Genomic DNA, 16,173 nt, shown 5'->3' with positions numbered 1-16,173 from the left:
CACCCGGACGGACCAATGACAGTAGATATATATATACAAATACATTGTACACAGTACATACAGATCAAAATTACACCCACAGCGTGTAAGCAAGGCATGAGAACCCATTTCAAATACAAATACAAAAGTACGTAAGTACTGGTATAGAAGAGTGGACAACGGGGAGGCAGGTGGGTCAGAGAGGAATCCACAGGCAGATACTGTATCTACCAGAAAAAGCGTTACCGAAAGTAAGTAACTTGTTCTTCTGATAGATACATCTGCCAGTGGATTCATCACCTTGTGAATAGAGTCCCACAGCAGTCCCCACTCCCGGAGGAGGGTGTCCACTCTGCTATACCAGGAAATCTTGGAGGACAAAGCGCGCAAAGTGGCTGTCCCTTCTCACTTCGGAATCCAAGCAGTAATGCCTCGCGAAAGTGTAGAGGGAGGCCCAAGTCGCGGCTCTGCAAATGTCCTCAACAGGTACACCTCTAGACAACGCAGAAGTAATAGACTTTGCTCTTGGAGAGTGAGCTCTAATACCCTCAGGAGGGTCCTTACCTGCCAGGGAGTAGCAGATCTTGATGCACAGAATTATCCACCTGGAAAGTGTGCGCTTGTGCACCGCTCTACCCTTCCGGGAGCCAGCAAAACCAACAAACAGCTGGTCGTCCATCTGAAAGTCTTTTGTTCTGTCCAGATAAAAAGACACCTCCCTCTTAGGGTCCAGACGGTGTAGGCTCTCCTCCTCCTTGGAAGGGTGAGGGGGAGGATAAAAGGTAGGAAGGGTAATGGATTAACCTAGATGGAAGGGAGTAACCACCTTAGGGAGAAAAGCAGCCCTGGTCCTAAGAACCATTCGTTCAGCATGAATGGTCAGGAATGGGGGCTTGGAACTAAGAGCCTGAAGCTCACTTACCCTCCTTGCCGAGGTAATCGCAATCAGAAAAAAAGTTTTGAATGACGAAAGTCTCAAGGGACATTTATGTAAAGGCTCGAAAGGCGAACCCATCAGGTACGCAAGAACCAGATTCAAGTCCTATTGAGGAACAATAAAACGTGTTGGAGGGAATTTATTGGTTAGGCCCTTAAAAAAACGTAAAATAATTGAAGACTTAAACAAAGAACGCTGATAAGGCCGACAAATAACCCTTGATAGTTGCCACCGCAAAACCCTGCTGGGCCAAGGAAAGTGTGAATTGAAGAATATTGGACAAACGAGCCCTCAAAGGGTCAATGGACTTCTCCCCACACCAAGCAACACATTTAGACCACCTATAAGAATAGATGGACTTGGTGGAGTCACGCCTGGCTGATAAGATGACATCCACCACCTTGTGTGGGAGAGAATAAGAAATCAGGTTGCCCCTTTCAATCTCCAGGCATGAAGGTGTAATGTCTGAGGGGGGGGTGTAGAACCTGCCCCTCCATCTGAGAGAGGAGATCTACCCTGTGAGGGAGACGGAGCAGCGGGTGAGAGGAGAGGTGGAGAAGATCCGTGTACCACACCCTTCTTGGCCAATCCGGTGCGACCAATATGACTTGGGCTCGGTCTTGGCGAATCTTCTTCAGAACTCGAGGAATCAAGGGTATGGGAGGAATCGCGTAAAGAAGCAGACCTTCCCAACTCAACTGAAACGCGTCCCCTAAAGCTCCTTGCATCGGATACTGGAGACTGCAGAATGACAGGCAGTGGGCATTCTCGCGAGTGGCGACAGGTCCACTCGAGGAGTCCCCCACATCCGAAAGATGTTGTGAACTACCTCTGGATGGAGCCTCCACTCGTGGTCGGCTGAGAATTGCAGACTGAGAATGTCTGCACGCACGTTCAGAACTCCGCCCAGATGATTTGCCATCAGGTAAATCTGATGATCCTGAACCCAGGACAAGAGACGCAGTGCTTCTCTGCAGAGACACGGCGACCCCACTCCTCCCTGCTTGTTGACATACCACATCGCGGTCATGTTGTCCGTCAGGACTTGAACTGACTGACCGTGAAGGGAAAGGAGGAAGGCCTTGAGTGCCAAACGTATGGCCCGCAACTCTAGAAGGTTGATGTGAAGCAACCTTTCCTCTGGAGACCAAAGACCCTTGACCTCCAGATCCCCCAGATGAGCACCCCACCCTAGAGTGGATGCATCCGTTATCACTGTGGCCACCGACGGAGGTAGTTGAAAAGGCTTTTCTTGTGACAGATTGCCTTCCACGCTCCAAGACAGATCTGCTGCAGTTTCTCTGGAGCTCCTCACTGACTCCCTGAGATCTCCATTGTGCTGATACCACTGCCTGCAGAGGCACCACTGGAGTGCCCTCATGTGCCAGCGTGCATGGTCGACAAACAGAATGCAAGAAGCCTTAAGACCGAGCAGACGAAGAACCTTCAGGACTGGAACGACCACTCCATTGTAAAATAAAGGAATCATTTCCTGTATGTCACGAATCCTTTGAGGAGGAGGGAATGCACGACACACAGTAGTGTCCAGTACTGCACCTATGAACAGGTTGCACTGGGAGGGCACCAGCTGAGATTTGGGTACATTTATCGGAAAACCCAACCTGTGCAACAACTGAGTTGTCTCTTGCAGATGATGGAGCACCTTCTCTGGTGATTCTGCTTTGATCAGCCAATCGTCCAGATACGGGAATACTGGAATCTCTGACCTTCTGAGATGTGCTGCCACCACAGCCATCACCTTGGTAAAAACTCGAGGCGCAGTAGTAATTCCAAATGGAAGGACCGCAAATTGGTAGTGCTGCGACCCAACCGTAAAACGGAGATACTTCCTGTGCGACTTCAGGATGGGGATGTGGAAGTAAGCATCCTGCAAGTCGATCGACACCATCCAGTCTTCTTCCAAGAGCGCTTGAAGAACCTGCGCAAGAGTGAGCATCTTGAACTTTTCCTGTTTCAGATACAAGTTCAAGATCCTGAGATCCAAGATTGGACGAAGTCTGCCATCCTTTTTGAAGATCAGGAAATACCGGGAGTAGCACCCCTGACCCCTCTCCTGCTCCGGAACCACCTCTATTCCACCCTTTCTGAACAGTGCCAGGACTTCTTCCTGCAGGAGAAGCAGGTGGTCCTCCGAACAAAAATCTTGGCAAGGAGGGTAATTGAGAGGGAACTCCTGAAAAGGAAGGGCATACCCATTTTCTACGAGATTGAGAACCCAAAGATCTGATGTAACCGATTCCCAATCTCGTAGAAAATGAGTAAGCCAACCCCCTACCGGACCCGCATGATCCTGAATGGTGGATCTAGGGCTGCTTTGCTGATGCAGGTGGGTGGTGGTTATTTGAGGAGGAGGTGGAGGAAGAGGCCTGACGTCCACGGCCACGACCCCTTTGTCTACCTCTGTATCACTTATACAGAGGGTTCTGTTGTTGCTGCTGTTGTTGGCTTTGTTTGAAGGGACGAAAAGAGGACCTCCCAAAGCCCCTGAACTTCCTGGTAGTAGAGCCTTTCGCTTGTAGGCCCAAAGACCTTGCCGTCGCCCGGCTATCTTTGAACCTCTCCAAAGCTGCATCCATCTTCTTTCCAAAGAGGCCAATGCCGTCAAAAGGCAAATCCATAAGAGTAGCCTGAACGTCTGCGGAAAACTCTGAAGCCTTTAGCCAAGCGGCTCTTCTGGTGACCACTCAAGAACCCATCACAGAGTCCGCCGTGTCCATGCCACTCTGAATAACCTGGCGGGCAGCCGCCTGAGTGTCCGAGACAACCTCATTGAAGTTTTTCCTGTCTTCATCCGGAAGCTTAGTTAACAACTGCTTTACCGAATCCATTAAGGCAGGCAAATACCTTCCCAGTAGGCAAGTAGCATTTGTAAACTTCAAAGCGAGAGGAGTTGGCCTAACGGCTAGGGCGCTCGACCTCGGACCTTGGGATCTGGGTTCGAGTCTCGGTAAAGACGCCAAAACCTCCTGTGATTCTGGGCAAATCACTTAATCTCCCCGTGCCTAAAATGAAAGTGTGTCCTCATGTAACGTAACTTGAAAATATGTAAAAGCGCTCTGATACCTGATTCAGTTCGGGTCTAGTTCGTGCTATATAAAACTCTAAAAAAAAAAAAAGCCATGCTACCCAAGGAGAAAACCTTTTTTGCAGCTTGATCCAATTTCTTGGAGTCCTTATCTCCAGGAACCTGGGGAAAAGAGCCTGCTGACCTGTTCGAACAAGCGGCCTGCACCACCAGACTTTCCGGCGAAGGATGAGAAGTCAAGAACTCAGGGTCACCAGGTACCACCCCATATCGTCTCGCCACTGATCTGGACATCGCAGGCGCAGACAAAGGCTTTTTCCAGACCTCTAAAATGGGTTCAGTCAGAGCCTCAGTGAATGGCAGAGTCGGCTCAACAACTGAAGAAGGCGAATGTAAGACATCCGTGAGGATATTAGATTTGAACTCCACTGTAGGCAAAGTCAAATTTAGCAACTCCGCAGCCTTTTTGATAACTACATGGTATGGCGCCACATTCCTAGAGGGTGCGTCCGAAACCACAGGCAACCCCCAATCTGGAGAAAGTTCCAGGCCACTTGCACTATGCAGATCCTCAAAGCAATCCTCCTGCTCCTGAAGCTCGCCTTCCCCCACTTCAGGTTCCCCATATTCCTTCTCCTCCAAGAGACGCTGGGCTCTACGCCTCGACCCCTCCAGACGAATCGAAGTCGTCGGATCCGGCGTCAAACGAGGAACTGGAACAACTGAAGGTTGAGAAGCCGGAACTGACGTCGAGCCCCGATCCAAATCCCGAGGTCGCTCCGGAGCCGGCGAAGCCGTGAACGGAGTCGATGACCTCGGCGGCGCCGTACTGAGCCAAGGAGGATAGGGCGCCAGCATAAATGGTTGAAAAGGCGCCGTAGCATAAGTTTAGGGGACACCCAAGTTAAATGACAAAGGACCCATGGGAGCCGCAGGTGCTCCAGTGGGGTACATTACCCTTGCATAAACACCAAACATGGCATTTAGGAAATGCGAAGGGTCCTGGCCCGGACCAGGAAAGGGAGAGTACGAACCCAATGGCTGCTCCGAAGGAGGCTGCTCTGGATTTGGCTCCTCTTGACCCTTTTGACCTTCCAGGTCAACCTCGGGAGCCGGTGTCAGAGGAATTTTCACGTCCTCTTCATGCTCCGAAGACTGACTCGAAACCGGATTCGGATCCAGCTCCGGATCCGGATCCGGAGAATGCTCTCGAGACCGTACCGGCGAGGCTCCACCCTCAGGCTCATAAGCAGGAGAAGGAGACACAAAGTCCTTATGTTGTCTTCGGGAAGAAGACTTCCTCTTTGAGTCCGACGACCCCGAATGATGCCGAGAACTATGCTTCTTCCTCTTGTGCTTTCTCTTCGAGGATCCCGAAGCATGTCCAGAAGCCGACTTCGAAGCCGACTCCGACCTGGCCCTCGACCTCCATCTCGACCTCGATCGCGACCTCAATCTCGACTTCGATCTTGACTTCGGCTTCGATCTTGCGCGTCTAGATCTTGACCTCGAAGATCTCTTGGCATCTTTACCTTTAACTTTGGCCAGCAGAAGTTTTGCCTCCCGTTCTCGTAGAGCCTTAGGATTCATCTTAGAGCAGGATCGACAGCCCTTGACATCATGATCCGAACCCAGACACCACAAGCAATCTTCGTGTGGATCGGTAATCGACATCATCCGGGAACACGAGCCGCACTGCTTGAATCCCGTCTTCTTCGACGAAGAACAGAAACAGTAACACACAAATAGTTACAAAGTCACTATCTGAATCACAGAAGATCCCAGAAACCGTTAGCGTCGACGACGCGGAAAAAAGGGAACTGATGTCATCACGCCGACGTAGGCCTAATATGGAGTCAGTGACGTCAGACGGAGTCGCGCGCGATGCCGTGCTCCTGTGACCTCATCCACGCCGGCGTGCTACAAAGAATTTTCCGAACGTTGCTGACGCAAGGGGGATATTCACAAGGTGAGGAATCCACTGGCAGATGTATCTATCAGAAATGTGGATACTATAATGTGCAAAACAAAGGATACATTTAAGGTAAATGAGAACCAATGAATTTCAAAGAGAGGATATCAAGGTTTGAACCGGCACTTACACAAAGAAGAATCTTGTACAGACATGATCAGTGTTAGGAACCACCCAAATGTCTCCATGTTTGTGCAGATCAGGTGAGGTTATAACTGCATAGGAAGAAGACAATATATGTATTTTTAATAGTTCATCACTACATCATAACTCTTTTTCTGAAAGGGTTGACCATTTTTATCTAAGAAATTCTGATCACATTACAAATATACAGTGAATTTGAGTCACGAAAAAGCAAATGTAAGGAAAAAACAATTATATCATATATAAATTTTGCATCTAGCCAAGAGAAAACATTCAATCACAGAAAAGACATGGGAAAACTCTGTTATGAAGAAAAATAGTGGTGACTTTTTGAGTGAGTATTATAGTTGATTGTGATTCAAGAAACATAGCTAGGTAGAAGGATGTGCTAAATATGGTAATGGGTATTATGCACAGATAGACTATATCTGCAAAATGAAAGAGAAATTATCTATAGACACTTAGGAAAATCCAAAATACACCTACTAAATTACTAATGCCAGTCTAAACATAATTGCCCAGAGATATTAAATCTTTGGGCTACACATCCCTTGTTATCTATTATCATGCTATAATATATATGTTATATAATCTAAGACTGCCTCTCATGAGGACACAACTCTAAAAGGAAATTTCTGGACATTCCTTATAAAAATCATTTATTCACATGTGAGAGGCTAATTGTTTCAACTGAACTATATTACAAGGTCCAGGAAAGCCCCCATGAGGTAATTGAACATGCAAAATAGGAAATGTGCTATTTGTGTGACAGAGTCAGATGGTATATATTTTACATAAATCAAGAAGGTTGTTTGCCACCCGCCCATGTAACACCTTTCATTTCAATTTTTTAACGGACTTTGACACGTGAGGTGGTCTTTTCTTTTAGGATGTAATTTCGTTTAGTAACATTTTATATACTGTAAATCCTAAAATGACTACCTGGGAGCCTGTGGTTTGATTTAGTTGTTTGTGCAATGTATGGACGTCTAGGAAGGTTTAGAATCTGGAATGTTTGAATATGCGTCACTCGACAGGCTGAGAAAGCAAGGTTAAGCTTCAGTGTATCCATCTGGGCCTATGTAGGTAAAGGTTCAATCCTCTATCCCCATTTTCAGTCTTATTTTCCAGGTTGCCACAATACATTTTAGATGGGAGAATCCACTAGCCACCAATACAGGATATTGTGCATTATCTTTCACTCTACTCATGTTACACCACTCAAATTAATTCCCTCACCAGGCCTCTCTTCCTTAGCCAATGCTGTGGAAGAGAGTTTACCTATATGAGAGCAGGGGGAAGCCTCCTACTTGTGAACACTGGGGCCGGTAAGATTAAATATATGCTGGTGGTAGGTGGAGGGAGGTCTCCTAATATGTCTTTGTTAGAGGGATATAGGGCTTTACTTTTTTGTTAACGGTGCAGTAAAATGCCCTCTGTCCATTTGTCTTGGAATGGGGCTATGACTCTATGAGAGTTGTTTGTAAAAGGAGGATGTGACAATGTTGGCTGTGAGGAGATTCTAACTGTGTATTCTATTGGTGGAGACATGGAGTTTTGGCCCACATACATTGTTCAGTTAAGGAGCTCTGTCTATGAGTGTCTGCCCTCGACATGGAAAGATGATGGATTCAACATAGAACTGTGCCTGGGGTGAGTGTCTAAAAAGCTTCAATGCTCCGTCCATCATCTCCTTGTGCTTGCTTTGTTCACCCTAAGGTGGCAGGGAATGCCCAGACATAGGTCCCTTGCTCACTTTGCCACTGGATTCAAACTAACCTGGCTGATGAGGGGTGTTACCAGTCCAGGGAAGACCTGGCTTAGCAGTTTGTGCTGGACTGTTCTCATAAGGAACAGGGTCAAGACTGATTTGCATATAGCTGGGTCTGAACTGGAGTGGTAAAGTGAGCTAAAGAACGAAGATGGAGTCAACCCAGATCTGCAACTGGGGGTGGGTGTCTGAAAAGTTTCAGCACTTCGTACATCATCTCCTTGTGTTTGCTTGGATGTATGACATTACAACACATGCTTTTACCACGCATGCTTTTACATCGCAAGTTTTACAACGCATGCCTTTACAACGCATAGTGCTTTGGGGTGCTGGATAGTGAATAGTTTAATTTACTATTCCAACTCCAGTCCCCGTGGATAGTAGGGAAGGTGTTGGATAGTAAATTAAATCTATTCCCTATCCTAGAGCGCCCCCCAGCGCAATGCGTTTTAATGGTTTGCGTTGTAAAAGTTGCGTGGTAAATGTTGCGCTGTAAGTGATGTTTCCCGTTTGCTTTGTTGTCCCTAAGTTGGCAGGGTAAGCCCAGGCGTGGGTCCCTTGCTCACTTTACAACTGGATTCAAGCTAGTCTGGCTGATGAGGGGTGTTACCCCGAAACAGGTTCCAAGATGTTTGTTTCTGGTCCAGGGAAGCCCTGGCTCACCAGTTCAGGCTGGACTGCTCCAGTAAGGAACAGGATCAAGACTGATCTGCATATGGCAGGCTCTGAATCGGGGTGGAAAAGTGAGCTAAAGAATGATGATGGATTCAACCCAGATCTGTGATTGGGGGCGAGTGTCTGAAAGGTTGCAGCGCTCCATCCATCGCCTCCTTGTGTTTTCTTTGTTCGGCCTAAGTTGGTAGGGTATGCCCAGACGTGGGTCCCTTGCTCATTTTGCCACTGAATTAAAGCTCGCCTGGCAGATGAGGGGTGTTACCCCAAAACCGGCCCAGGATGCTTGTTTCCAGTCCAGGGAAGCCCTGGCTTGGCAGTTCGGGCTGGACGGCTCACATATGGGACAGGGTCAAGACTGATTTGCATATGGCTGGGTCTGAACTAGGGTGGCAAAGTGAGTTAAAGAACGATGATGGATTTAACCCAGATCTGTGACTAGGGGTGTCTGAAAGTTTTCAACGCTCTGTCCATCGTCTCCTTGTTTTTGCTTTGTCATTCTACACTGATGCAAACAATTCCTCACGTTAGCTACCAATGTTAACATGGGCTCACTGGCATTAAATGTCAACTCTGGATCTGAAGATCCACCTACAAGCCAACATTTAATATCATAGACCAAAATTACAATATGGCATGAAGATTGTTGAATGGATCAAGTACTCTTGCTTTTTTACTTAATGTCTTCTTCGATGTCGATTGCCTTGTGTAATTAACTGGCTATAACCATAATAAACAACCATTGGTAAAGATAATACATCAGCCTAGCACTGTCTTGAGAGCTTTGTGGAATGTTGCTAGTTGAGAGCCACCATTAGCTTGAAGGGGATGTGTGGGAGAAGAGGGGGTATTATGTCTTCGATGGGAAGCTCCTCCAAGGACTAGAGAAGCTGTTTTTGCTGCTGACATATCTAGCTGTTTGCTAAGTAGGGCCTATTTTATCATAATCACCAAAGCCATAATGTAAAGTGAATGGCACAGTGTAACCATTTTTGAAATGCCATGACCTTCTATTGATCACATTTACGCTTACAAGATAATCAAATCTGTCTGTACCCAGGTGCATCTAACGTGTCAAAATGACCTTTGAGTTTTACTGCTCGTATTGTTTTATATATTGTTATAGGAGGTGTTTTGTCTTTACACAAATACATAGGATTATCATGAATATGTGTTCTTACAACGAATTCCGTTGCAACGCATGCCTTTACCACGCATGCGTTACAACGGAATGCTTTTTCTTCGCATAGGCTTTTCCTCTAATACTTCCGTGGTTACATCATACGTCGTTAAGAGGAAACAGAAGTTTCTTTCCGTTTCCTCTTAAAGGATGCCGTTTGCCTGCACATCTCGACGTTTTTTGAGGTGAGTTTCATTTTATGGGGGGGAGACCCCCAAGCCCCCCTTTTTTTGCTACCCTTTACCACATATGCCATTACTACGTACCTCGTAGTAATGGAAATGCCTGGTAAAGGCTTTCGTGGTAACCACGCATGCGTTGTAACGCATGCGTGGTTAATGTTTCTGTGGAAACGGCCGCGTTGTAGTGGCCGTTTCCCGATTATCATTATAGTACGCTATCCACAAAGGACATTTCAAACTGTAAATACTGTGAGCACTCTAATATGTCCCTGTTGCTAGGATTTGCTAGGACTTACCTTCACATAAGGCTATGCATTTTAAATTACGGCTCTGCAAAAACTGGGACTGCTGGCCCTTTTTCTGTGACTAAAGAACCAAAAGAAAAAAGAAAAATCATTAAATGAATTCACAAAATATAGACTCAAATACAGGGCACTGTAATGCTTTCATTACTTAAACCATTCGCACAGTTCAATATTATTCCATCATTTGTTTCAAAACAGTACACAATAATTATGATCTCCTTGAAGGAAAACATTAATGTATATTAAGGGTACTTGAAACCAACATGTTTGTTCAGAAGGTGGCAATAGTGGGATTAAAAACAATGCTGTGGGTTTATGGCAAAACATTGTTGTTCTCTACAAAGCACACCCTAAGTATACAAACATTTACAGTACAGACACAATAATGATAGGAAACCTACACATAATGCCTCATAATTTAATGTTTTGGTCAATGTATCTTTTTTTGAGTTCTCCTCAACTTTATACACATTTCAGGTCTATATTACTTATCAGAAGTGGCTGATGCCTACTAATCAGACCCCAGTTTCAGGTGCTCTGCACTAGTCCGAGTAATTATTTTTGTGTACAAGTTGACAATTCATACGTTAGGCATACATGTGTGCAAGCCTTTGGCACATTGACAACACAATTATAATCTGGGCAGTACGTGTGAAGGAGCAATCTTTCTCATATACATCTAAAAAAGGTAACATTCCTAAAAGCACATGTAAGTGCACTGGCTGCATAAGACTTTATTTTACAGTGCATAATTTGTGATTAACTTTATTCTTCTAGATCCTTTGCTGTCTCTTTAAGGATATGCTTCAAAGAGATAGGGACCACCTTTTAGTATCCTTGGTCAAAAATAATTTGGCCTCCCTCTGTTCTTTGAATGCACAAAAGAATAGGAGTTGCAGACCTATTGATCAAGGTAGGATTAAAGACACCATATATAGATGTCATGCAGACCTGACAAAGACATTCTTTACAGCATCTACGGCAGGGTTTAAACCCAGAGACCACTGGAGGAGACATTTGGTCTTGTCGAGTTTGAAAGAGGAGCCTTTTTTTCGGTGAATTATTGAGTGAGTTCCGGATGCACATCGATGAGGAACTTCAAAAAATGGAACGTACACCAGCACACCAGCTGGTGCCTTATATGTACTAGTGTTATCCCATCATGTACAAACATTCTAAAAGTCACTACTGTGGATGAAAAGAAGTCAACATCATTAGCCACATATTAGCAGGTTGTGCCATTCAGAGTTTGACCGTGCCCCACCATCTTCCACCTCCAGAAATGTATACATTTCTGGGTAAAATGTTTGACTGGGATTAACCGCCAACCCTTTCCAAGACCTTGTTCTATTGCTGGTCGGCTGTGAAGTATTACTACTTCCCTGTCTTCAACAACTGGTTTCAGACTGTGCTCCATTTCTGGTCCACCATTGCCCATTGATCTACTTTAATTTTTGAAATACTATTCCACCTTAATAGCATGATTTAATTCAATTTCTTCATTTTCGTATCACAATAATCATTACATTTTACTTACTTTAAGTTTTTAATAAGTGTGAGAAAGCACGTGTTACAAACGGCGATGGAAGTATTTTTTGCATATAGTAATTTCCCTAGTAGGAATCACTATATTTTGGCTTTATAGGAGCTCGTCCTTAGTTCACATTAAGCCTTCACACTCCCTCTCCTAAAATGGTGCTAATACGTTGTATTTATTTTATGTTGTGATTCCACTAGAAATGTTAATTTATGTAATGCGTTTGTAATCATTCCTAGCCTTTGTAAATGGGTTATGACTTGGGTAAAAGAAGCAAATGGACAGCATGCCAACCACTGGTGTTAAAATGTAAATAGCTGCTTCTATGAAAGTACTTTGGGGCACATTATCAAGGGGGTTTATCTCCGCTTTTTTGGCTTTAAAAGCCAAGAAAGCAGAGATAAAATGATCTCCTTACCTAGCTGTCGCTAACACCAGTTAGCGACAGCTAGTAGGAGATAGCGACCATCTTGGGCCCCGCTTTGCATGTCAGTGAAATTTATCACTAATGACATGCAAAGTGGGCGTGCCAAGATGTTAGCGACTGGAAACAGTCGCTAACATCGCTATCTCCTATTACCAACTTTTGGAGATATTCGCGCTAAGCGCAAATATCTCCAAAAGCTAACACCTGCCCCAGAGCAGTTCTTAGCCATGTTATCCAATGGTAGGTGGATAACATGGCTAAAAGCATTAGCTCGGTAATGCATGAATATCGCTGACTTTTCAGCGATATTCATGCATTTCAGCCGATTTTTATCGCTTAGGAGATAAACCTTGATAATAGCAAGGTTCCTAAGCGATAAAAATCGCCGCAGCACGGCAATAAAAATATTGCCGCTAAGCCAACATAGCGGTAATTATCGCTAGTTGTTGGTAATATGCCCCTTTATTAGAAAAGAAAGAGTATAATAGAGAATATGGAAATAATGATGTAATCACAGATTGCTCACTTTTATAATATCCCCAGGTGCCAGAGTAGATCTGGGGGATTCTTCAGTAATACTCCTGTCAGTAGGTGGCACCGTGTGGCTTTACAGTGACTTCACATCACTTTCGAAGTGATGGTGGAAAGCCGCTTATAAGTGCAGCTCCTACGCACTGATGTACATTTATTGCATCGTCTCCCTCTGTGCCCTCAGAAGCAGAGCATAAAACAAACTGTGAGGCAGTGTGCTGATTCCTATCTTTTTCGAACTAAAGAGGTCCCTCCACAGAATGTGGAGGTGGAAAGAACGTGAGGGATTGGGTGTTAAAGTATACATCTGAAGGCTCATTACCAGAGGTAAATAACTTGTTCTTATTTGGACCTCAGTGACAACTATGTATCGGCGCACATTTATTGGCAGATCTCAAAAACAGGCACCCCTTGTGTCAAAGGTGATGTAGTGGCTTTGGCCCTGGCAGAATTTGTCCACAGGCACATAGGAGGCTCCTTCATGCCCAGTGCCCAGCCAATTTCAATACCCTCTATATGAAAATGGAGTATTAGTTAAGGGGATGAGAACCCACCTCAAACAATAATCACAATCTTTGTCAGGGTGAACCACAAAAGTCACTATATAAACCTGTGCTAAACCCTCTTGTAGTTTATCTTAAAGTAGAGGCAATGCATAACGTATTTATGCAGTCCTTAAACAGTAATACAGTTAAAACCCAACACAAGAAAATAGAGTAAATTAAAATAAATACAATTACGCCAGAATTACAAAAATCCAACATGTGGAATAGGAGATATTAATTTTTAAAGTTGGAATTCAAAATAGTGTCAATAAAGCACAAAGCTCCAAACGTGGTTATCAGGTTGTGGTAGACTGGATAAAAGTCAGCAGTTGAGTAAGAATGCCATGGATTGGCAGTCAAATACAGGGTTAAGTACCACCGTGTTCAGAAAGAACACTGACAGGAATAGCCTCCTCCTGTATGGCAGCCACCATCCTAAAGCCCTGAGGGACAACCTACCTTTTGTGCAGTTCCTCAGGGTACGCAGAAACTGCACAACTGCGTCAGACTACAAACAGGAGGCAGGCCAACTCCAACATAAACTACTAGACAGAGGCTATCCAGCCAGGCTAATCAAAAATTCCAGCAAAAGGGCCTTAAACAACCCAAGGGAGGCCTTATTAGAAACACACACTAAGGAACATGAGGACATTATTACCTGTGTCACCTGCTTTACTAAAAACTCAGCTTTCATTAAGAAAACCCTTAACAAACACTGGAATATACTGAACACGGGGGGCCTTAACATCTCGAGGCCCCGCTTTGCGTTCAGGAGAACACCAAACCTAAAAGACACACTGATAGACACACGGCCGAGGAAACAAAACACTAGCAGCCAAAGTACACTGTGGAGGCTCCCACCAGTGGACGGTTACTACCAATGCGGCGGCTGCGCCGTGTGCCCTCAAACTGTACAGTATAAAGAGGTGAGGTTGACTGACACCTTCACTTGGCACCTTCACAAACACACCAACTGTAATAGTATCAAGTGCATCTACCTACTCATCTGCCCCTGCGGCACGTACTATGTTGGGATGACGATGAGACAGGTGAAACTCAGGATAATGGAACACAAAAGCAACATCTGGTGTTCCAAAACACACACGAGACTGTATGAGCATTATACCACGCATGCCCACCAACCAGACAGCATCAAATGGATAGTATTGGAATCCCACCCGGCCATTACACAACTAGCCCTGTTCAGGATTGAACAGCGTTGGGTCCACCGCCTACGTTTGGACACTGTTGGCCTAAATGATGCAGTCCCTTGGTCCTCCCTATCAAGATAGAGCTGGTTTGGGGTCACCTGTTAGCCCCTACTTCATATTAGATTAGGATAACGTACATAAGCCTATCATGTGATGCATTAGTCCCCTTTACACTATAGGTCTATCACAGGTACCCGGACCTCACTTTATACTAATCCCTGTCCAAGTCTTGCCATATGACTGCGCTAGACGGATGTGGGCTGCTCTCTGGCTCACATCGTTTTATCACTTTTGCAAATCCTCTTTGACAACATATATACACAAGCTATGTGCTCATTCCCCTTGGGCTACCGACTATAGCGACTCCATTCCCTGTGGCTAGTTACAGAAGCGCTATTTCCTCTACGTGCACGGTTTCCTCCTCCCCTGTGAGTGTTCGCATTGCGCACTCTCGTACTACCGAGACGCATGCGCTCGGGCTGACGTCATCAACCACGCCCACTAGCGGCGTCCTCGCGTTGGATTGAACGCGCTGCCGATATAACGCTGGGACTCCCGCTTATTCGGCACCAGCTGTTCCTTACACCGGATTTCGCGTTTGTGGGGGTAGGTGTGAGAGGCGATGACCGCATGCCGCCAAGGTAAGCCTCGATTGCTGTGTCTTTGAGAACACTTGGTTATTTGTTTTGCCCGCGAGTCAGACGCGGGTTAGTCATGTCTCCCTTTATTAAATTTATTAAATTAAATTAAATTAAATTAAATCAAACCCCTTTAGAGATTGCTTGCCGGGAATGTCTGAGCCGGGTCAATTCACTGTGTCTACGAGGAGATAATCACAGAAGGTCACTTCGTGTTGGCGGTTCAGTAGCGCGACATAGGACTGTAGCTTCCGCCCCTAACCACGCAACCCTCATGGTGATTTGCCGAATGGGGGACGATTTGGTCTTCTGCGATAGCGCTGCCTGAGCCGATTACACCTGGTTTACTCCCCTGTGTTTTGCGCTGACCTATGTGAATCTGCATACAAGGCTCAGCCCTTTCTCCCGGCAGCATCCTCTAATGGTTGGGACAGTGATTAGTAACTCTGACCACCCAGACTGTCTTGGCTCAGCGTAATACCTGTTGGCGCACAATACCCCTCTGAACATGGCACCCTGTATATTTCATTCTTTTCCCTAGGTACCTAACCAGACCGTGCAGGTCCCACAGGAACAGTCTGCGGGGCCCGATAGGGTTTTTCCTAGGGTAAGAACCCACTTGCTGTTTTTACCTTGGCTGTGCCTTAGTCATTTTTAATCAGGCTGCATCCCCGTTTCCCGTGCTGATGCAACATATTATTGTAATCAGTTTGGACTACAACTACGGTCCACCACATTGGGGTGTAACCTTTGTTGGTTGCTTCAACTACCTTTTGGGTTGCTTCAACTATCCTTAATTATGTAAATATGTGTGTGTTTTCTGTGGAGTCTGTTGACCCTGGCTTTCTGCCAACATTACCCTGAACATGTTTTATTTCATCCCTCTAGGGTCACCATACCAGAGTAGGACCTCTAGCCTACCAATTACCGACCTAGTGAGGTTGTAATTTTCTTTTCTTTCCTTACACTTGTTTGTTCACTGTGTAGTACTGTCACTATAGGTCCTGAAGAATTGCCAGATAGGCAAGAAACATGTCGACCTGACCAGAGGGTCGAGGTAGCTAGCTATAAACCTCCCTGGTTTTCTATCTCCCCT

The 16,173-nt window shown here is 45.5% G+C and overlaps 1 protein-coding gene across 1 annotated transcript in view; it reads right to left on the bottom strand.

The window, feature by feature from the left end:
• The window catches only part of PARP8 (poly(ADP-ribose) polymerase family member 8), a 759,201-nt gene that overhangs the window by 68,134 nt on the left and 674,894 nt on the right, over nucleotides 1-16,173 (bottom strand). The window contains exons 24-25 of the mRNA XM_078675052.1: nucleotides 10,180-10,249; nucleotides 6,065-6,149 (exon numbers count right to left, since the gene is read on the bottom strand). Of these exons, the coding sequence (XP_078531178.1) occupies nucleotides 6,065-6,149; nucleotides 10,180-10,249 (155 nt within the window). The remainder of the gene's footprint in view (nucleotides 1-6,064; nucleotides 6,150-10,179; nucleotides 10,250-16,173) is intronic.

The sequence above is a fragment of the Lissotriton helveticus genome, chromosome 2_1 (genome assembly GCF_964261635.1).
Source record: "Lissotriton helveticus chromosome 2_1, aLisHel1.1, whole genome shotgun sequence".
Lineage (NCBI taxonomy): Eukaryota > Metazoa > Chordata > Amphibia > Caudata > Salamandridae > Lissotriton > Lissotriton helveticus.
The sequence above is the reverse complement of the archived record's forward strand: the minus strand, read 5'-3'. Positions and strand labels throughout refer to the sequence as shown.